This window comes from Mucor velutinosus (assembly GCF_035048745.1).
Source record: "Mucor velutinosus strain NIH1002 chromosome Unknown tig00001575, whole genome shotgun sequence".
Taxonomy (NCBI): Eukaryota; Fungi; Mucoromycota; class Mucoromycetes; order Mucorales; family Mucoraceae; genus Mucor; species Mucor velutinosus.
In genome coordinates, this window is record NW_027041916.1 from 473,956 (window position 1) to 496,542 (window position 22,587).

The following is a 22,587-nucleotide window of genomic DNA, read 5'->3' on the forward strand; positions in this document are numbered from 1 at the left end:
GCGTTTCGTACTTGATTTCAAAAAGAGGATTTTCAACCAAGCTGTGCCTTTTCATCATTCAATCACATACAACAAAATGTCTTCTGTTCAACAACAACAACAACAGCAACAACAAAAATTAACTGAGGAGCAATCCAAGAACAACTTGGCTCAACTTGGCGCACTTGAGGAGGATGATGAGTTTGAGGAATTCGCTGCTGAAGGTATGTGTACACAGGCAAAAGTCATCCACCGTAGTATAACTGAAAATATACGCAGATTGGGGGGAGAATGAGGAGGATCCAAAAGACCCCCACTTCTGGGAAGACAACTGGGATGATGACGATGTCGAGGACGATTTCTCAAAGCAGCTGCGGTAAGCTGATTATAACAAAACCAACACCATGGCCATCTAATGAAGCTCTTGTATTTAGTGCTGAACTTGAGAAGGAATCCAACCAACCTCAAGCTATGAAAATGTAAATGCAATCGTTCCAACTCACTGAAAAAAAGAAATCCTATCACCCCCAATTCATCTTTATATATAAACAAGCCCACTTTTACAGTCTTATAAGCAAATACAACAAGATACAAAGAAACACTTCAGCATTTGATTCTCTGGACTCTGTTATTTACGATTCATTTCATTTTATTATTCAGAAAGGGGGGGGGAAAATTGAGGGGATATTATTCATGATGAGGAAAAGATATGTACAAATGAGACAACTACAGAGATGTGTAAAGAAAACGTCGGTGTGTGGTGAGGAAGAATGCTACAATGAGGATACAGCGCAAGCTAGACTTGATTGTGGGGAGGGTGCTTCAGTAAGTGTTATGGAACAAGACGGAGCTGAATGCGGTTTTTTGGGATCAATTCGAGAATATTCAATGACGATGATTGATTCAACTCCAAGAGCTTGAAATTAGATCCTTTTGAACATAATCATCATAAGTGACATTGGAGATCCCGAACAAGGTGGATGATCTACGTCTCTTTTCATTTGCACCACCAGTAGAAGAAGCAACTGCTGTACTACCAATTGGAATGGGTTCAGAAATAGAGTTATTTCTGCCTAATGGCATCGATGGAGAAGCAGAGAACTTGGACAGCATGCTATGGTTATCATTTTGCAATTCTTCTGCGATGGATGGTCTGCGAGAGTCTGAAGCAGAATATTCGCTTTCAGAGGAATGTCGATTATTGTTGCTACTGGCGCTTGCACGATTGTTATTGTTGGGATTCTTTGTAATACTTTCACGAATGGTGTTCAGTATTCTTGTAAACATAATGAAAGAGAAAAAAATTCAGAAAGAGAGAGAGAGAAAATGAATGGTGTGGGATATTTTTATACATCAGAATTTGCATTAAAAAGTAAATCTAAACGAATGAAATCTATAGCTCTTCGTCTTCATCAGGGATTGGTGCTGCCATTAAAGACGTAGCATTAGGAATATTGAATTGGAATGATTCTTCCAACATGGCATCGTCCTCATCAAACAGACTGTTGCCGCTGTGTCCACCAGCTTGTCTTCTAGCCTTCTTTTGCTGTGCTTTCAACTGCTTCTTGAGCTGCTGGTTGGTCTGAGGGTTCAGCTCTTCCTCTGTGTGTGAGACAATGTGCTGAGGTCGACTGATGGCATTCTTCTTTTTCATGTTCAACATTTTATCCACTTGAATGATGGGTTGTGATATATTGCTGTTGCTCTCTGTGATCATGTCGTCAGTTGCAGTATCCATGGATGTATCCATGCTATCCATATCAGCATCATTCGTCATATCAATATCGTCATTGGCTTGCTATAATCAATGAATAGTCAAATTAAGGTTTCCATAGAGACGAGAAGAACACCTACCATGACAACACTGGATCCAAATTCGTTACTTGATTTGAGTCCAGCCAGAACAATATCAGCAGATGCGAGGTCTAAATCTAATTCTTTACCCCATGTATTCACCACAGAAGCTTCAATATGACTCTTCTTGGAGGAGGGAGGAATGGTATAATATGGGATTTTTCCACCATTCCAATCCGTTAATACATGACGAGCAACTTGATGCGTATCAGCGACACCTCCCTTATGGATGAGGATTAGTACCAAGATGAAAATAAACCAAATAAAAATCATCCAACCTTTTTAAGTTTACCACGTTGTTGAGCCAATAACACTAGAAATTCATGCGCATTATTGAAATAAGCGACATTGTACATTTTCATCAGCTGTTCTGTTGTGCATCTAGATACAATCACTTCGACAGGTGTAATGGGGTCGTCCAATAGCTCGACCTTGACACAATTTCTCAGTGTGATTTCAGCTGCGTTTTGTCCGTCTTGGCCTTGTTGAGCAAACACAATACCAGGGCAATCCAGCAATTTGATGTTTTTGTCCAATGTGATTTGTTGAGCGACTTTGGTGAAACCAGGTGTGGATCCAACACCACACACTTTGGATCGCTTGAGTGAGTTGATGACTGAGGATTTGCCAACATTGGGATAGCCCACAATACCCACTGTGATGGACGTCTTCAAGTTGATGTTTCTACAATAGTTCTTCAATAGCTTGATCAATGTGTCAGCACCCAAACATTCAGCAGAGTTCAACATGTTGCTACTGGCTGCGTCGGTGGATACGTTGGATTGACTCAAGTTGTTACGTTGGCTCTGTGTAGATGCCTTGAATGCGATGGCTGGATATTCGTTTCTCAGGTACTTTAGCCACTGTTCGACGTTCTCTTTGGGCACTAAATCAATCTTGTTCATGACGAGGATAATCTTCTTCTCAAGGCCGCTGTCCATGACCATACGCTCCACACTGCGAGTACGGGTACCCAATGGATCACGAGCGTCCAGCACTTCCAAAATAACATCTGCATTCTCCAATACCTTTCTAAACTCTCTGTAGTAGGCCTTTTTGGAATTGTCCTTTTGTCCAGTAGCTGCGGCATCTGTGATGACCTTGTTATCCTCATTCTCTCCAACAGTTTCGTCGAATTCTTGGCTACGCTTCTCGGCATTCTTCACCATATCAAAGATGTTGAGATTTCTGTTTCTGTTTTGCAAATTTTGTCTGGCCAAGTCTTGACGTTCTTTGTTGCCTGCAATCTGTACATACGTTGACATTTAGAGTGATCGTCCTGACATTGGATGCTGATGTTTACTACCTTTTTACGATTGGCCTCCTCCTTGTTTTGCTTCTTTTGCTTAAAGTTGGCAAAGTTAGGTACACCGGGATCCTTCTTTCCCTCTATTTGAACACTTAATTGATTAGCACTCTACTCTTGCTATGCTCCATGAATCGGGTACTTTACTTGCTCCGTTCAAACGATCAGCATTGCGGTTTTTCTTGCTTTCTACAAGGTTGAAATCAGCGTCAGTCGCTTTATAAAATTACATACACACTACTTGGCACATACTGATTCCTGCCATACTGACTAAATACAATGACTACAGAAAGATGCACAAATTTTTTTTTTCGAAATTAAAAACTTCAAAAAGGATGGCTTTCATGATCTCTCGCTGTGGCGGTCACAGAAGGTCACAGAATGAATAAGCAGATCAAGGACCTGAAACTTGACCAGATCATTCTGTCTCATTCGTTTGACATGTGTACTTTATTCAAATGAGGGGTAAAATGATATATATTCTAATTTGCATTTTTTTTTAAAATCGAATGCCCATGTTAGGCCTTTCAAAGCTAGGTGCCATGGATCCTAACTTGACATTTTGCTGTTGCTGAGGGTTTCCAGTCGACATCATACTGGGCAAAGGCACTAGACTTCCTTTGCGCTGTCTCTCCACAAACAGAGGAGGTGATTTCTGGTAAATGTTGCTTGATTTGGAGAGTTTTGGAGATGGCACTACCGAATGCATCATGGGTTCAGGTGAAGCTGTTGTGGAGGATTTGGAGGCGGTGAGTCGTCTCAATGCAGATGTGGATGGAGAAAATCTAGACTGGAAGATGCCTTCATCTTCGTCATGCGATTGTCTGCCTGATGAGGGCGATGTTGTGTAATGTGTAGGGAATACAGAGGGCGAGTCTGTCGTGCTGTTATTGTATTCGCCTGGAAATCCCATCTGTTGGTGGTGTTGTTGCAATTGCTGTTGTTGGAATTGCTGTTGTTGCTGATGTAACATTTTCTTTGCATTGATCATGACTCGCAAAGCTCGTATCTGAAGAGAAGTGCGTCCAGTAAGAGCGGAGGTTTCATACACCATACTGGCTGTTGAAATAGTGAGGATCTGATGCAAGGCGTGTGTTGCGAGAACACCCAGTCTGGGCAAGTTGTAGACATTGGATAGCACCAGTAGTCGCGACAAGATTTGAGGATGGTGCTGCTGTGCTGTCATCAAGTGATCTGTGTAAATGTACTGCAGGAACGCCAGAGTAACAGGATAGCTTTCGGGAAAGGACAAACGCTTGTAGGTGGAATTCTCGTTCTTCTCGCTAAGAATAGACGCAAAGTGCTTCCATCGCAGTGCAATGACACTTGAATTTGCTGGAATCGTGCGGCCGTCATCTGTCAAAATCTCAATGTCAGACATGCTAGGTTCATTCAGCATACTCAAGCCCAGTTCTTGGGCAACTGGTGCACATGTTTCCTTGGGGTACGAGTAAATACCAAAAGCCTCCAACTCGACCACAGCCACATGGGTGAAATTCACTTGACGATGGTTGTAGTCCTCTAATAAGTCTCTGGTCTTGTCGCCAAATACAAAAAACTGCTGCTTTTCGTCGTACAACACACCTCTGTTCCATGATCCTTGCGACAAAATCGAGCCTGTATCAATACGCACCCACACTAAATTCGCCAGATTAAGAGCCCAGATGTGAAAGGATCGATGTGTAGGTGTTAGGTAGGTTCCTGTCAGAATCATATGATGGCCCAACAAGTCTCCAGAGGGGAAGCGAAGACCTGGAGGCAGCGAGGCGCCAGACATGTCTGCAGAGTGATCTTTGAATTCAGGTGTCGATGTAAAGGGTGAGAAACTCTGCAAATCTCGGGTCACATCGGTAAAGTTGTAGTTGGAATAAACACATAGAGGAAATTCATCCTTGTTGTGATGTGTCTCCCAAAAGGGTTGTGATGCCATGACATTGGTATCGATGGATGAGGGGCAAAATGCCACGGCTCGGTATGCGCCGTACTGTCGACTTAGGGATCCGCCATGAATCCATTCCATCCTTGTGAGATCAAATACGTTAGATTCATTGATGTACTGATTCGACATGTCTTGGCCTCCCATCACCACCAGCTTGTCAGATGAGCATACTGTTAAATGAGCATAGCGTGCTTGAGGAGCGTATATGCTGGGCTGAATATCAGGGTATTTCCAAATCATCAGATCCAAATCAAAAAGACATATGTCGTCCAGCGCACATAGACTTTGAGAGGAACGTCGAACCGAGTAACTCATGCCGCCAAATACAACCAACGTACGACCAAATAGATTGGATGAGTGAAAGTAGCGAGGTCGAGGAGGAGAAGGCGAATCAGGCTGAGCAATGTGGTGTGTCCAAACCAATGTATCCAGGTCCAATATATAGAGATGATTTGTCATTTGACGTGATGAAACCAGACGTCCACCAAACACATAAAGCTTGTTTCCTGCAACTGTGGTGGATGCGCCTACTAAAGGCGGTGGGATGTCTCCAGTGGTTGGCTTTGTTTCTGTGGTAAGATCGGCAATCGACTGTGTTCCTGAACTCATGTTGTCTGCGTGTGTGTTGTAGTTGCTGCTGCTGTTGCTGCTGCTGCTGCTGTGAATGATAATGTGGATGCTGCTCGCTAATCAGCGTATTATACAAACAGTAGATGCAAGTAGTGTGATGAACAATCTTCTAGCCCGAGAAGATGATAAAATAACGAAGAAAAAAGGAAAAAGAGGAGTGAAAAAGGAAGAAACAGAAATAGGCTTTTTCTTCTGGATGGGGTCAAGGCAAATAATATAAACAATTGGTGAGTGTTACTTTTGTAATTAATTGTGTAACTGGTAGTTTCTTGTATAACAATCACTTTATGGAGTGCTGGATTATGCCTCAAGCATCTCATCATGGCTGACGATGCAGTAGCACGCTCTTCTCAATTCATGTGCCTGTGATGGATGTCTCCTTGAACTACTGCTTGATGCCAGAATGTGCGCTTTTTCTCATCGCTGCAAACACTGATAGAAGGCAACTAAGAGACCAAGATGCAGTATAGACAGAAGCAGCAATTGATGTCCGCGCATTTTATTTAGTGCTACCATCTACCTGATATACGAATTGCAGCAAGATGTATAAATACGACTGTTTTCAGAAAGATCAAAGCAACAGCTTTGCGTCAATTAAGCTTCTCCTTGCCTGCTGCTTATCAAATCACTCCAAAATCCATCGCATCAAGGAGATGTTGCGTCTCTTTGGATGATTGGCCTTTTTATTTGAGGTATGAGGTGCTATCTATTTTAGCTTGATTTCCGTTAGCTCTGTGTGATTCCCAAAAATATTGAACGTCTAGCCATCTAATTGGAAATCTGATACATATACAACTTTCTTGTCCTCTTGAGAAAACAGTGTAACATGTTGCATCATTGCTCTTGCAACTCGACACCTTGGTCAATCAAGCGATTGACATAGGCAAGCACTTGCTCAAAGTAGGCATCTACCTGGAAGTCTGCCATCTTGGGTGTTTGCCACTCGAACAAGTCGGTTGACAGGCACACATTGCTGATGTGGATCTGGCTAGTATAATCCTTGTATGTACCAATCGTATCCATTGCAGTTGTTGGCACAAGATGGTGGTCGTATATGTTCAATGCACCATTATATTGGCGTTTTTTGTAGAATGGACCTTTGCGTACTCTGTAGTCGTAGCTGGAGTGCTGCCTTGTTGTTCTGTAGGTTGACACTAAAAATTGCTTCAAGTCCTCGTTGCCATGGTGATTGGCGTGTTGAAACATCATGTCCATGATGAATACGTGTGGGTTGCTTTTGAGATGAATATAATGGTCGCTGTTGTGAATGCAGTACGCTAATAAGCAGCCTGTCATAAGACAGCTATTGTAGCTATATCGAGCAATCATTTCATCACACACAGCTACTGGCACTGGGTTGGGCGATAGTAGATCATGCATGTCAATTTCTGCCATGTTGACTTGATCAAGTCGTCCATGAAATAGATACATGTTTTCTCTGTAAGCATTGAACTCTTCCATCTCTTCATGTAGTTGAATGGTCTGATAAATGTGGAGAAATCCTCGGAATGCTGTATGTTGGCCTTCGAATTCTGTGTCTTCGTCTTCTGGGTGTGGATGATGCCATCGCACTATGTCTGTTAGCTCTGAAGATCCAGATTCAATTGCTTTAAACATGGATACACGATAGGACACTCGGTTGGATGCGATGAATGCCTTGAAGTAATTTAGATCATGTAATTTGATTAGATAGTTTAGTTCGTCAATATTGTTTAATCGGCAAGGTGACATTTTATTTTGATAGGTGTAGACTGTGCGTGTGTATACCTGAAGAAAAAGTATAGGGCGCATCCGTGTATATATATATATATAGCCTTATTTTTTGCTAGGTAGGAGAGTCCATGTTGACTCATCATGATGGTAGTTGTCCGCAGTGAGTCATATGATGCTGCGGCACAGTGTAGTGATCACCAAAATTCCTTTCCATTAGCATACAATGCCAATGTATCTAGTTGTCGGTACAAGATGAATGAGAGCATGTATAACTACCAAGACCTTTATTCAAAGCTTATAATACATAGCTGATTAGGATGCAGATGAAGAATCAGAATGCACTGATGGAGGTGTTGGTCTCTGCCATATACTGACACGGCCCCTTTTATCTGTCGTCACCATCACATCTTCTCTGAAATACACACCCACACAGGGATCTCCATGGATGGTCTTCGCCACAGTAGGCTGCAAAAATGCGACTTCTGTCTTTGATTGAACAGGGTGTATCGTTGGATACCGGTCCTGCATTGTCGCTAATATGCTCGACAACGGTGGCGAGTTGACAGAGGACACTGATGTGCCACGGTTTCGATTGGCAGCCTTCTAGAAGTAGATCAACATGTGAATACCAGTGCATTGATGTTGGAGCTATATACGTACTGTTTTGGGCCTGTGCAAAGCACTCACTGAAAAATCCCAGAGAATCAGCTTTGCGTCCTCGCCTACACTTGCAAATCGATACACTTTTTCGTCGCATCGCCATGGATCAAAAGCTACACCGGTGACCTATACATCATGCTCTTTTAGTAAGCTCCGTGTTGTTTAGTAGGCCTTCTACTTACCCAAGATTTGTGTCCCTGACACCGGGCAATGATGCGCTGTTCTCGAAAAGCCCAGATAGTAACGAGATCATCTTGTCCGCCCGTCTATGCAGTGCTGATTAACTCACATCCCATACAACAGTGGGACAACTTACCAAAATATACTTTCCATCTGGACTCCATGCCACACAGAACAAGCCACCATAATAAGATTCATATACATCATGAATACTACCATCTCAAATTAGCTTGGCATTGACACTTTAAACAGTTGTATACTTACGTTTCATGCAAAAAGTTGACAACCCTCAGTAGTCCATCATGACCCACAATAGCAACATGCTGACAATCAGGTGAAAAGGCAAATGCTGTAGAATACCACCACAGTTAGCTCGGTATTTAATTTGACAAGCAAGATACTACTGTACCCGTGATGGCTTGGTTGGATAGTTTCCAGTGAGAAACGGGGTTGCATTTGAAGGATATCTTGGGCGGTGGTTTGGATATGACGAACCTAATCGACATTAGCCATCTACATTTGCCTCCAGTGCAATGGATGTGTATCTTACATGTTCTTTTCGCTGTACTTGGTATTTTTTGGCCGTCCAAAGGAAGGCCTTGAGCCGTCGCCAGGATGGAATGCCTCGTCTTCTTTTTCCTTGTCGAATAGCATCAGTGTGCCATCTTGAAAAGCCGCCATAAACAGATTTTCATAGCCTTGTAGCCATTTGATCATGGTGATGGGAGACGAGTTCATGACGCCCTATACAATTCCGTAGTTTAGCAGAGAGATTTCACCAAGTCATACACAAGATACCACTCACACCCTTATTGATTCGGCTGTATTTATTGTTGAGAGGGTCAAAATGAATAATGTCTCCTGATGTAAAGCCAATAATGATGTCTAAATGATCTGCGCCACGGGTCAGTACATTTACATCGTGCGACGTTGGACACGCTCTAGCGAATACAATGCGTGAGAGAGGTTCCTAAACAAACAAATGAGCAAAATAAGCACATACAGCAACATGAGTTCCCTACCTTGGGATGGCCATGCGCATCCACCCAGACAAAACTCATGCCACAGTTGTAAAACAGATTGGTATCGTCACTTGTACGCGCCATCAAAATCTTTGCCAATTGATCATTTGTAATGATCCTCTGTACAAAACTGGAATTTGTCTTTGTAATGCTGGTTTTAGGCTTTCTGGGATGTCGGTTGCTTCCCAATGTATGATTTCTAGCCAGAAAAGAGAGCGTTGATGTGGGTGTGGGGCTCGAAGATCCTGGAGGTATAACAGTGTTATCTGTGCTACTGCTGTTGCTGCTTGTCGTTGTAGAGATCTTTGAATTGGGTATAGCGATACTGGGTTCTTCTGGAATAGAGTGGGACAATGGTGTTCCTAGTGTGTTGTTCTTGTGACTAGAGGAAGAGCTTGAGAGAGAAGGGGTTCTAAAGACGTGGTGTTGGCTGCTGCTGTGCTCTTCATCAGAATCCGTGTTGGAATTGTTGGTGGTTGTGCTGCCAGCACCATGATGGGCATGATGATGATGTGTGCTAAACATGTTACGAAAACTTCGAGCACCGGGCTGTGCTTCATAACGTTGTAAATTGTTGGGTGCTGTTTCCTTGTATTTAATAGACACAAGACTGGCTGTTGTGCCAACTGAATACAGTGGATGCATAGAGTTTACAAAGATGGAATGATCCAAGGTATATACACCTTCTGGAGTGTTGAATTGTTTACATGAATGATCTGGTGTTGTTGGCGGATAAGGTGCAAGCACTATGGAATTACTGTTGTTACTGTGATCCCCGGTGGAGTGTCTGCGAGTAAGGAAACTGCTTACGCTGTGAGAGGTCGACTATGGAGAAATCTGCGTTAATCAAGCGGATCTATCAGTGGCCTCATATAGTCTTGTTATAGTTACAGTATCGACCATTTATCTAGTGGATTACAAAAAAGATAAAGATAAAAGAGAAGAAAGAGCCAAGAAACAGAAAAAGATAGAGTTTTAGGTATTATAATGAAAAGTTTATATTTGGATTTTTCCGTTGCTGATGCTGCTGGTGCTTCTGCCCCACCACGCTACTAAATTTATTCCATTTTGCCTTAACAAGAGTGCCACAGGCACACACACAATCAAACGGACATTCAACGGAACAATCAAGCATGTCATGATTGGGTAGATGTCGTTTTCAGGGGCTCCTGTGGTCTGCTGCTTCTACAACGCTTGTAGTGTTTATTTCAATCATTTGTCGCAAAATGCAAACTGATCTGTGTATACAAATGTTGTATTTGCAAATTTGATTGCAAAGAATTCAAGTCCCAGAATAATATTTATAGCTACATATCAAAAAAAAAAAAAACTAAACAGCACCACTCGGGACCAAGCAAATCTTGTCATGTATTACTGAAAGGATCAATAAGTATGCTTTCTCGGCAAACTGAGACAACGTTTTGTGGACAACCATGGGCTATTGCTGCAGAGATGTAATGTTCACTTTCAATCCTACTGATACAGTATATACTCAAACATCATCCGTTACATTTCTATCATTGCTTGAGCCCCTCTTTAAGCAATCTGTAGCTGCGGATATAGCTATTTTATGATGCTTCTTCACGTTGTAATCCGCAGAAAAAATTCATTTGTGGGCGGACAAAATACTTGAAACGCTCCTTAGTGCCCAAAAGTATGCAAATCACAGCGAAACGTGGATGCATTTGAGCTGTGATTTCTCGTGCTACAAGCCGTTTTAGACCGCCAGAATAGCACCAAACAGTTGCTCTCATCTAGCACTAACTTCCAGATACCTTTGCTCAACTTTTTTAAGATTGCCAAGATTTGACCAAAAAAGCATGAGGAATACCTCATGAAAATTGTCAAAAATCAAATGATCGCATTGTTGACCTTGATAATGAAGATTTTTATGCAAAATATGGCTATTTTCACTATAAATCTCATTTCAAATTTTATTGAATTTCTCGATAGCTTTATTCAAAACATCTATTGTGATTAGCACCATTGTAAGCGCCTTGAAAAGTACTCCAGGAATGTATTAGGAAGCGAAGGGTGATCATCACAATTTATATAGTCAAATATCACGAAATGGTTGAAAGAAGTCGAGAAAGGACAAAATCTGTCCAATCTTGAACAGAAAAAAAAAATAATCTGAGTTTGAATTAATTTTGGCGGCGGCGGCTTGCTGCCGGCTGACCCAAATGCCTTTCTTTTGATGACAACAATGATGGATTGTGATGCTGAATAAATGGGGATCATGGAATTGAAAGGACAACTACTTTACGCAAATGCTTTTTTTGGGGGAGCTCTGCCTCATGAAGGTGCCTTTTGTAATGACAATGTCTCAAAAAAAGTCGCTGTAGATCTTTCACAAGTCCTGTATTTACTTAGGACCAGCTTTATGTCGCCATCTTATTATTAAGAGCATCAGCAGCAGAGAATGATATGACAATTCTATTATCAGAAAATGGCGATTGTGGCGTACAAATGCTGCATAAAATGTAAACGTTCTTTCACATTATGATATAACCTTTCTTTTACTAACTGATATTTGGTTGTTTAAAATCTACTTGATATACCAAAATTTTATAATATCTGATTTAAAATGTTTTTGGCGAGAGCCCACAGGGCGACGCCGACATCGAACGTAGCGAGATAGTTTGGCTAGTTGTATACTAGATATACAGTAGAACATTCATGATAATAAAACCTACTCCATATGATATTTACTACTACTACTTGATTTGTAATGAAAACGTCAGACACTGTAAAAATGGGTACACTATACGAATAGTTTATTGTTGTGTTGCAATACTCGCTGAATCACCACTCATCACAACAGGAGCTGCTTTCACTGACTCTGAAAAAGTAGACGCATGTGCATCACCATAATGCTTGCAATACTGTTTCAACCTCTGCAAGATAACATGCTTGGTTACTGGCTTGCTTAAAATATCATCAAATGCACCTGCTAATTGCACTGTGCGTTCATAAGCTGTAACAGCAATGATGGGCGTTTCACGATTACTGTTATTTGTGGATTTGATCATTCTGGCTGCCGTTTCACCGTCAACTACACAATAAAAACACATGGTTAGGCATCTACCTTGGACATGCATAGTATTTCAACTTACTAATAGGCATTCTTATATCCATAAAGATAATATCGTATTGCACATCGCTCATGGCTGAACGAATGGCTTGAGCACCATTTCTGACAATGACACATCGACAATGCAACATTTGTAGAATGGTTTCAATGATTTTACAGCTGATGGGGTTATCGTCTGCTACAAGACATGCTAAAGGCTTTGATTTATGATCAGTAGAGCGTGATACGGCTGGAGATGCGGATGCTGCTGCTGCTGGTAAGGAGCTTTTACGTTCTGGCTTGTTCAAGGGCGAGATGATCGTAGTAGGCTTTTGTGTTGTGTCTATATTACCCGCATCTTCTACTACAGGGCGATGATGATGTGAATGATGTGAGTGATGTGGTTGATTCTGTAATGAACCTCCTCCTCCTCCTCCTCCTGAGGATGATGGTGAACCTGAATGAGCATGAGCGACAGCGGCAATGGCAGCGGCTGCTTTGGCAGGATCGATGGATGGCGTAGACAAGGAGCGTGTTCTTTGTGGCGTACCTTCCTTGGAAGAAGATGCGGATGAGATATCAGACATTTTTGTTGGTATATGAGGCAAGGTAGAATCTGCGGGTCGTCGTCCGCCACCTCCAATGGATGGGGGAGATACCATGCAGAGTTTAGAGGAAACGGAGGGCGACATGGACAAGGGCGTACCACACGTAGACGAGGCAGTGGATGGACTGTAGTTACTACCAGTGGGTGTGCATTGACCTGAGGTTGCTTCATGCGATAAATTGCTCTTGGATTTGGTTGATATGGCAGGGAACTTGCGATGCAACAGCTTGCCAGTAGCTGGATCAGTCATGGCATTGGCAGAGATGCTGTCATGGCGAATCTTGCGAATCATGTCTTCGTTGGCCTTTTCCAACACAGGTAGGTTTTTGTAAGTGAATGTACCAAAGTCCGTAGTGTCTGAATCATCGCCTTCTTCTTCTGCTGCGTCATTCGCATTATCTTCTTTTGCATCTCTAGAAATAGCAGGCTTCTTTCCATCTGATTTACTCTTGCGTTTCTTCTTCTTGTCACTCATGGGCGGTAGGTTCTCAGGGTTCTGTTCTCGAATGATGGCCTTTGCACGCTCTACTTGGGCTTTGGCGGATTCGTCAAGGTGTTGCTGGTCCATCACATTGACTTCATCTGGCGCATTCTGCATAGTAGCACCACGTGCGTCAAAGTAGTCGGTGTCTTCCATATCAGCGGGTTGCGGTATAAATGACGGTGATTCAGTCATCAGTGTGTCCCAGTTGATGTTCTTGAAGAAGGGATGTGCTTTGACTTCCTCTGCGCCATTGTAGCCAAGTCGCTTCTGTGGATCCAATGTCATCAATCTCTCCATAAAATCACGAGCCTCAGGTGAAATCTGAACCACGTCTTCATGCCAATCAATACGCCTGGACAAAATATTCTCAAAGACCTTGTCGGGTGTATCCGCATGGAAAGGAGGGATGCCATATAGAAATTCGTAGCAAATGACGCCCAAAGCCCACCAATCTACCATGGAATCTTGCCCTGTACCTAGGATACTTTCTGGTGCAAGATAATCCGGTGTACCCACAGCCTGTCTTGGTGTGGCAGCAGCAGTAGCAGAGCTTTCTTCTCTGCCCTTGTCTGATTTTACCATGCTTGTTGAACTAATACCAGAAGCCAGTGTATCTGACAAGGCAGCAGACACATGTCGGCGATGGCCAGGGTTGGGCTGTTCATGCTTCATTCTTGGCTCAGGCGATGCAGGGTTGATAATAGCATCTTCATTGTTGATAGTGCCAGAATAAGTCGATTGGGGCGTGTTACCGCCTTGACGCTGGTCAAATAAAAGACTAAAATACGAGTGTCGATATGCGCCATTGGGCGTGGAGGGCTGCTGCTGATCTTCTGGGGACTGTGGGGGCGTGCCTGAGCGAGATGGAGCAGGAGAGATGGGCTGAGTACGGTCATGGTACGCTACGTTGGTCAACTCATCACGTACACGACGATCCAAAAAACCAATACGAGACAGTCCAAAATCTGTCAGCTTGAGATGTCCATTTTGATCTATGAGCAAATTATCAGGCTTCAAGTCACTAGTAAAAAAAAAAAGAAGCGTTAGGGCTGTACTGAAATACCACGGCTAATTGCGCCTTACCGATGAATGACATTCTTGCTTTGAAGATACTCTAAACCCAATGTCACTTCTGCTAGATAATTACGCGTCCAATCCTCAGGCAAGCTACCAATCACTTTGATTAACGCTGAGCAATCACCACCATTCAAGTACTCCAATACCAAGTACAAGTAATCCTTGGACTGGAACGTGTAGTAGAGTTTTGTGACAAAGGGACTATCCGTCTGTGACATGAGAATCATGCGCTCTGCTTTGACGTTGGTCACTTGATTCTTGGCAATCATGTCAGATTTCTTTAAAAACTTGATAGCATAGTAATCGCCCGTGGTTCGTTTTTTGGCTAAAAAGACAGAGCCAAATGCACCTTTGCTGATGGGTTTGATAATGTCGAAATCCTTGATGCTGGGAAACGTGGGTCGAGATGCAACAGGTGCGTGCAGTGGAGACATGGGCGATTTAGACGGTGTGTCTGCTGCTGATGCTGATGTTGATGGACCGTTGCTGTTGGGCGTTCTTGATCCAGAGGATAATTGGTCTTGCTTGAGGCTAGGGACCAACTTGGGCCGCAATCCAGGAGACCCAATGGGTGTATCAATGGTTTCCATCTCAACGATAGGCGTGTTTGTGGAATCAGGTGTGATGGATTTGAGTCTCCTTGACAATTTACCAACAACACCAGAGGATCTTCGCTGTCGCCATGACTTGATCCTGCTGATTAAGCTTCTTCTGGCATGTGAAGACTGTTTGGGCTGCTCCTCCTGCTGTTCTGGCTCTTGTTCTGGCTTCTGTTCTGGCTCTTCTTCTGCTGCTGCTGCCTCTTCAATGGGGCTAGCATGGTCATCAGCAGACTTCTTGTCATCCACAGACTCAGAGACAAACTCGGTCCAGTTGGGGTTCTGGTTGGTGTTCTTTTGGAACTCTGCTCTAGCACGACTGTTGTACAGGAGTCTATCACGCATGCGGTTCACAGCATCCACTTTGCCGCGTGTCAAGTCTTCGGTGTCCTTGATCAGCGTAGTCATCATAGGATCGTCTGACGTGGGCGGTCTCCAGTACAGAATTTGCACCATCTTGTTTTTGGATCTGGGTGATTGCTCGCCGTCCTCAGTCTCAGAGTCGTTTTCCTCGTCGTCCTTTTCAATGCCGTCTTCAATGCTGCCAGGCATAGAGATACTGAGTGCTACGTCAATGATGTCCAGCAAATCTTTGAATTGGCCAAGCTCTGCTTGTTTCATTTCCAGTGGTTCAATGGCTGCGTCCAGAGGCAGGCAATCACCAAAGATGGAGTCATTGTCGCTATCGTGATCCTCTAGCATTTCTCGCTCCAAAGGTTTCTTTCCTTCCTCTAGCGTGGTGGCTGTGTTGGACTCCAAATTGCTGATTTCTTGCTTTGTCGCCTCCATTCTTTCGTGAATAATGTGTTTCAGTTCCAGTAGACTATCATTGCATCCATTGACATCCATTTCGCTCTGATGAATCTCGACACATAGCTCGGAATGCTGCTCGAAAAAGGCAGCAACTACCCATCGTTCACAGACTCTACACAACACAGGCGGCAATGCCATCAGACTAGAAAGCGACACAGGTATGCCTTCCAACACTTGCTGTTCCTCTTGCTGTTCAGACTGTGCTGTAGCTGCCGCATTGGCTGGTAAGAAAGGCGGCGTATGGATGGCTGGTTCGGATTTGGATCGATTGCGCACCATGGCTCGATGTTCCTCCATGGTGATAGGCTTGTTGTCTTGTATAATCTGGCCTTGGTCATAAGTGACATCTCGCATATAATCAGCACCTTCTTCAGCAGGACTTTCACTCAACCAAGCTGCTTTCTTTTCGTTTCTCGGTGTCAAGGATATGTCAATGATGGACCAACGACGATTGATGACAGGTTTCATGACCCACATGGTATGACTGGGCTCTCCCGTCATTCGGTTGTACATGAGCATGCCTTTGCCCTCCATCTCAATCTGTATGCCTTCATTGCCAATGACATGGAAACGAACTTCGACTGTATGTGAATCATCCGCCAGCAGTTCTTGCGTGGCAGCAATGAATACTTGGTTATCATCCATGGATAGCAATTCAGTGATACTATGCCCAATCACAGACTGAGGATCAGATCTAGTTTTTATCAGATGTTAGCGCTAACGTCACTGACAGACTCACAATGCAAACTTACCCCACAACTTCAAACCATACAGGACTCACATACTGTACCACAGTGGTACCCAGGCTCAGTTCAATGATAAAGGTAGAGTTCTGACTACGCTCTGCTTCTTCCTGCAATTGCAGACTCTCCAACTGCTCATCAACTATAGCTTCATGCTCCTCTCCATAGAGGCGTGGATCTTGACTCATACCATCATTAAAGGTGGTGGTGCCTGTCTTTCTGGATGGCTGGCTACTGTTCTCATCTAAAGACATTCTTCCATCCTCATCGTCTGTTTCATCCATTTTGGAGAGATTGCTGACAGACTCCATATCATCGCCTTCCGTATCACTAGGCGGCACAGAAGACATGCCCATGTTGTTGACCGTGCCTGAAGCACTAGACCAAAACCCGCGTTCAGCAGCCCACCATTCCACCACACGGTTCAGAGCAGCGATACCCAGTAGCAGACGCACGTACCATTCACGACAAGGCCATTCCGGATGAATATCCCATTTAGCACCAATGCTTTGAATTCTCGCTACAGCTTCTGCACAGACACCGCTGGTGTCGATAATCTCGTCCAACGACGTGTCCATTACATTTTGTGCTACGGATATCAAATCTTGTAGTGTCAGAATAAAAGGTGTTGGCAAATAAGAGTCTTCAGAGATGAATGCTACCATGGAGTTGGTATTGATACCAATGCTGCCTTCTTCATTGGCAGCGGTAGGGTGAGTGGAGGAGGGCAGCACTACAGTTGCTGCAACAGGCATGGACGCATGCAATGTAGAAGGCGATGGAGAACTTACAAATTGCTTGGGAGTCGGCAACAGCTGATCAGAGATGCGGTGTTCTTCCATGGCAGATGACAAGCTGCGTTTGTGAGGCAAACTGTTTGTGCTTGGTGTCTGTGATGTATGCAGATGTTGCTCTTGGTGTTCTTGGTGACCTGAGGGTGGCGATGGTGTTTCGTCAATCTCCACGACGCTGGGTAGTTGACGTGTATAAGCGCTTTCGGGGTCGACTGGATTGGTAGCAGTAGAGGCAACAGCTGTTAAAACATGAGGTGGGTGGTGAGGAACATGATGTTCTTCTTCTTCTTCTTCCGTATCTAAACTGCCTACAGAACGAACACCTTCTTCCAATAACACGTCCATATCCTCTACATACTGCAACCCGCGCTCCACGTATTCATTCAGTCCGTCAATGATCTGACGAAGCTCCAAATCACAGGCTTCCTTTGCAAATTGCAGACGAGACTTGATTGAGTGTTGGATGCGCACACTGGCATTGTGATCATTGCCATCTGGCGTACTGCCAAAGATATGACTCAATTGGCCAAAGGTGCCCATGCGATTGCCAGGGTTATTGAACCGGTATCCTACGCGTTTAGCAAGGCTCTTTTGCGTAATAGGATTGCGTGGCACATTGATCCTACTGCTGCTGTGTGCCAAGGGAGAGGAAGAGGGACTATCGGGCACAGAGGACTGGACACTGCTATTGTCGTTGTGTAGCGACATGGGCGACATGCTGTCTGTCTCCATATGAGCAGCAGACGACCATCGGCGGTTGGCAACATTGTTGGTTTGCAAGCTGCCGGACGGAGAAGCACTAGACTCTACAACGAACGGCTTTATCTTGCCTTCAAGTGGGTGCTGTAAATCATGCAAATCCAACGACAAATTATGAGAGTTTCGCTTTTGGAAGCTTGTCGAGGACGGGGAAGCAGGAGGAGGCCTGGAGGTGTAGCACAAGGGCTGTGGTTGCTGCTTTTGAGGTTGCTGCTGCGGCTGCTGCTTCATCTCATCCACTGTGGAGATGTCAGAGCTCTTTCTTTTGGATTGACGTTTTGATTTCGAGTAATGTTCAGCGCCAACCTTGACATTGTGCCACCAGTTGGACAAGACACGATTGACAACAGAGCCTTGTTGGGATCCAGTGGTGGTGGTGGATGTGGAGGGCGACGGCATCTTGGCCTCCTTGATGGCACCGCGCGATTCCGTGTAATCTACATCTGACATGCTATCGTATTGCGTGGAGGACCTTCTCCTAATCTCTCTGGCCTTGATCACTTTGTATTCTTCCAGCCAGTCCACCCAAGGAATGTTGTTGACCATGTCGTAGTTGGCAGCGTCATTGCCGTTGTCGAGAGAGCCATCTGCTGTTGTCACAAGGATCGTTGGCATATTGAAATCATCGCGAGGCACGCGCGTCAAATTGGTTGTAGAATAGCGTCTTTCACGCACAGGGACACTACTGGAGCTGGCAGCGCTGCTTGAACGACGATGATGCGAACGCAAATGAAGCTTGTCTTCCAAGTCGTCTACTTTAAGACTACACCATCTCTTGACTTTGGCTGATCGAGACATAAACAGCTTTTTGGCGTAATCTTCATCTGATCCGTACGTTGAATAGTCAGCTCCGTAAAAGGACGAGGATGTCAGCATGGGCTGTCGATGTTGCTGCGATGCGCCCGTCTTGCCGTCAATGGCAGCAGCTATCATCAAATAGTCAGTCATGAAGTCCATGATATTCAGGAATGTTACTTACATGCAGCTATGCTTGTAATGGGTTCACTACTAAAGTAGTCCTTGATCGGATTGTAGATGACCATATCAGGTGCGGATGCTCTGCTCATGGAATTGGGTGCAAAGGTGGGTATAGCAGGTGCTGCTGCTTCAGGTGATTGTTGTTGGTGCTCATCAGGTCTGGACTGAGACTCGTTCAGCAACATGGCAGGGTATACGGGGCTCTTTAGTTCGTCTTCCATGGTGTTGGGGGTGTGGTGATGGTCGTACATGGGCAAAGACATGTCTGCTAATGGTCCAGCATCTAAATTCATCTCCACGACATCCTTATCTGCTTCTTGAGGTCTACCATCAATATTCGGCAAGGATCGACGATCTCGCATAGGTCTCCTCTTGCTGGAAAGCTGCTTTCTCAACAATGAGTGCAATGAGTGCTGGTAGATGGGCACACCATCGACAGAAGGAGACACAGTAGACGAGTTGGCGGCGATTTCACTGCTTGTAGACGCACTGGTGGATACATCAGGCAAGGTAGTGGTGGTGGTGCGATCCATCATGTTCAGTGGATGCTGCATGCCGCTCAGCAACTCTGCAGGTGGCGTCTCCAAGATGGGATTGGGCGAGTGCCCACTGATGATATCGGCAAGCTCTGAGCTGGGTATATTTCGAAGCATACTCATGGAAGATCTTCGTCTGGCTTTGTGTGAGCTTACATAGGGTGTGTGAGGCGTCGAGCTGCTTGTCAGTGTATGCGTCACTAGGGGAGATGCCGACGCTGATCTGTGTCCTCCACTGCTGTTTGCGCCTGTTCCACTGCCTCCTACACTCGTATGACTACCTGCTTTGTAGCGATCTACAAAGTTCTGTTAGCAAGATTGTTGGTGCATCCATATGATCCATAAACACTTACGAGGAGAAGACAATGGAGAATACATTTCCTCGCTGGCCAAGCTTGAATCAGTGACAATAGACGATACAGACGCTTTTCTCTCGTGCACGGATGATCTCGTTTTACTGCTATTGTTGTCATATGTCACATCCTCCATCTCGCCAGTAGCAGCATCTTCAGACTGCTTTCGAGTTTTGTTGAGAAAGAATGAATGAGCTGAATTGTCCGTGGTAGAGGATGATGCTGATAGAGGTGCTCCACTGTCCAAAGAGTTCTCTCGTTTGGGCGTCTGGTATTGCTGCTGTCTGTCCTCCCGCAGCTTGGATAGGGAGCCTGATTTCAAAGAACTGTCATCCGAAGACGCTAATGCTTGGTTCTGCAACGGTTTGGGTAGACCGAGTGGTGGAATCATGATGGATTTGGTGGGTGCTGCTGCTCTTGCCATGTCCGTTGTGGTGGATGGTTGAGTTAGGGGCGTGGAGGGTGTCGAATCATGCGGTGTCATGGAGGATGAACCGTCGATCCAGCTCGCTCGTTTAGATCTGACCATGTATTTTCCTCCACTGCCAGCAGGAGGGCTCGAATATCTCGGTGAAAATGACGATGTAGATGTCGATGTAGCTGGAGGAGGCGAGCGCACTGCTTGTGGATGCTGATAAATAATGGAGCTTTGGGGTATATCGTTGGATTCGCTTCCTGGACTACTGCCATAATCGACGTCTGCTGTTGCTGTTGTTACAAATGATCTTCGATACGATAAATCTCCTCCTGAAATAGAGCCTGTGGGTGAAGTAGGATAATTATTCTCGTTGGCAGCAGCAAAGAAATGTGTTTGCACAGGAGTGGCATTTAGCCTGGATGGATCATGATGCTCATCTGTAGAGGAGATGGAGGATCTGCTGGTGCGTCTTTTCAAAATGAGAGGTTGTGGAATAGGAACGCTTTTGAGCTTGGCGCAGGAGGTAGACGGAGGTGGTGGTGCTATCATCTCTGCGGCAGTTGTTATAGCGCTCACAGTGACAGGCGCTGCATTCGCCCTTTCAGATGATTGTAGTAATGGAATCGATTCTGGTACATTAGTTACTTTTATTTCGTCCTTGGGCGGCTCTACTTGAGGCTTAAAGTTGCATTCATCAAAGGGCTCCATTATGAAAGAAAATGCAGAAAGAAAATGAGAACAAATCCTGAACAAAGAAACATGTTCTGGTGTAATAATAGCTTGCCTCTTCCTACACGTCACAGGTTGGATTTCACTCTGCAACCAGTCGATTGGTGCAGTGGACATTGGCAAATGCTGCATTGTCTGTTTCATGCTACTATGCATTTCCGTTGGTTTGACTAGTGTATTATTGGATCTTTTGGCGACTTTGTGTAGAGTATGAGCAAAGCCATCTCTATGCAATTTGAGCAGATTTACATTTATGAATATGGTACATGGATTTGCTTATAACAAATGTCTGGTGGAGCATTGACAAGAAACTTTATATTGATTGTCTACTACTCCAGTCTAAGCTATATCAAGATCTAATATATATACTGCAAAACATTCAAAAAAAAAGTAGACAAACAAATCATATTCTTCCAAAATTTTAAAGAATTGTGTGCCGTACAAGGTGAATAAAACCACCGGCAAAGGTGCAAAGCCATAGTATTCAAGCAGCAAATTCGGTTTTTCATATCCATTATTAATAAGCTTACCAGCAACATAGCGCATCAAAATTTGCATGAATCAGCTTTACCAAGATCAAATATGCCACCTATTCGAATTATAAATTGCTCGAGCTACAGAACTGCCTTTCCAATAAATTGCAGCTACCAAAGATGTGATTTATGCCCTGGAAATACACTCTATAAAGCAATACATAACCAAATTTGACAGCTTTCAAGCTTTCATACCTTGACCGGTAGATCTTTCTGAGCCACCGGAATGACGCCAAACAATTGTACTTGATTAATAGTAACTTCCTGACACCTTTGCTCAACTTTTTGGGATCAAAAAAAAACATGGCCAAAAATCGACCAAAAAGCACGAGGGGGTACCTCATGCTTTTCATCGAAACTCAAACGATCGCGTTTTTCACCTCTAAAATGAAGACTTTTACTATGGTATATATCACACCAAAATGTTTCTCTCAATTCAAAGCAACCTCTGAAACCACTTTTATGAGGTTTTCATATGTAAAATCTGGCTATTTTTGTAAAAAACATCATTTCATATTTTACCATATTGCTCAATATTTTCATTCAAAACACCTATTACAGTTAGCACCATTGGAATCGCCTTGAGAAGTACTCCAAGAATGTATTAGAAAGCATAGTGTAATCATTGCAATTTTATAGTCGGATCTCACAAAATAGATTAAAGAAGTCGAAAAAAAAAACAATATCTGTCCAATCTTGAGCAAAAAAAAAAAAAAGCTGCGTTTGAATTAATTTTGGCGGCGGCGGCTTGCTGCTGCTGGCTGGCCTAAATGCCTTTCTGATGGTTGCAATGATAATTGCGGTACTG

At 44.0% G+C, this 22,587-nt stretch overlaps 7 protein-coding genes across 7 annotated transcripts; 1 reads left to right on the forward strand and 6 right to left on the reverse strand.

Moving 5' to 3' along the window:
- Positions 1–76: 76 nt before the first annotated feature.
- On the forward strand, positions 77–462 carry ATC70_013405 (uncharacterized protein; the record flags this gene model as incomplete). Its single annotated transcript, XM_064832569.1, has 3 exons — positions 77–203; positions 259–355; positions 414–462. The coding sequence occupies 3 exons, from the start codon at positions 77–79 to the stop codon at positions 460–462; spliced, it is 273 nt and encodes a 90-aa protein (XP_064678828.1).
- Positions 463–882: 420 nt separating this feature from the next.
- Positions 883–1,266, reverse strand: ATC70_013406 (uncharacterized protein; the record flags this gene model as incomplete). The annotated part of the gene is made up of 1 exon (XM_064832570.1): positions 883–1,266. The coding sequence occupies one exon, from the start codon at positions 1,264–1,266 to the stop codon at positions 883–885; it is 384 nt and encodes a 127-aa protein (XP_064678829.1).
- Positions 1,267–1,372: 106 nt separating this feature from the next.
- ATC70_013407 (uncharacterized protein) lies at positions 1,373–3,404 on the reverse strand (the record flags this gene model as incomplete). The annotated part of the gene is made up of 6 exons (XM_064832571.1): positions 1,373–1,777; positions 1,834–2,055; positions 2,112–3,080; positions 3,140–3,222; positions 3,287–3,328; positions 3,392–3,404. The coding sequence occupies 6 exons, from the start codon at positions 3,402–3,404 to the stop codon at positions 1,373–1,375; spliced, it is 1,734 nt and encodes a 577-aa protein (XP_064678830.1).
- Positions 3,405–3,638: 234 nt separating this feature from the next.
- On the reverse strand, positions 3,639–5,687 carry ATC70_013408 (uncharacterized protein; the record flags this gene model as incomplete). Its single annotated transcript, XM_064832572.1, has 1 exon — positions 3,639–5,687. One exon carries the CDS (start codon positions 5,685–5,687, stop codon positions 3,639–3,641), a length of 2,049 nt encoding a protein of 682 aa, XP_064678831.1.
- An 855-nt stretch (positions 5,688–6,542) lies between these two features.
- On the reverse strand, positions 6,543–7,439 carry ATC70_013409 (uncharacterized protein; the record flags this gene model as incomplete). Its single annotated transcript, XM_064832573.1, has 1 exon — positions 6,543–7,439. One exon carries the CDS (start codon positions 7,437–7,439, stop codon positions 6,543–6,545), a length of 897 nt encoding a protein of 298 aa, XP_064678832.1.
- A 294-nt stretch (positions 7,440–7,733) lies between these two features.
- ATC70_013410 (uncharacterized protein) lies at positions 7,734–10,186 on the reverse strand (the record flags this gene model as incomplete). Its single annotated transcript, XM_064832574.1, has 10 exons — positions 7,734–8,024; positions 8,082–8,207; positions 8,264–8,347; positions 8,398–8,473; positions 8,526–8,610; positions 8,671–8,756; positions 8,812–9,005; positions 9,067–9,231; positions 9,284–10,108; positions 10,175–10,186. 10 exons carry the CDS (start codon positions 10,184–10,186, stop codon positions 7,734–7,736), a joined length of 1,944 nt encoding a protein of 647 aa, XP_064678833.1.
- Positions 10,187–12,060: 1,874 nt separating this feature from the next.
- On the reverse strand, positions 12,061–21,225 carry ATC70_013411 (uncharacterized protein; the record flags this gene model as incomplete). The annotated part of the gene is made up of 6 exons (XM_064832575.1): positions 12,061–12,338; positions 12,400–14,468; positions 14,531–16,630; positions 16,689–19,158; positions 19,212–20,042; positions 20,100–21,225. 6 exons carry the CDS (start codon positions 21,223–21,225, stop codon positions 12,061–12,063), a joined length of 8,874 nt encoding a protein of 2,957 aa, XP_064678834.1.
- Between the last annotated feature and the right edge of the window lie 1,362 nt (positions 21,226–22,587).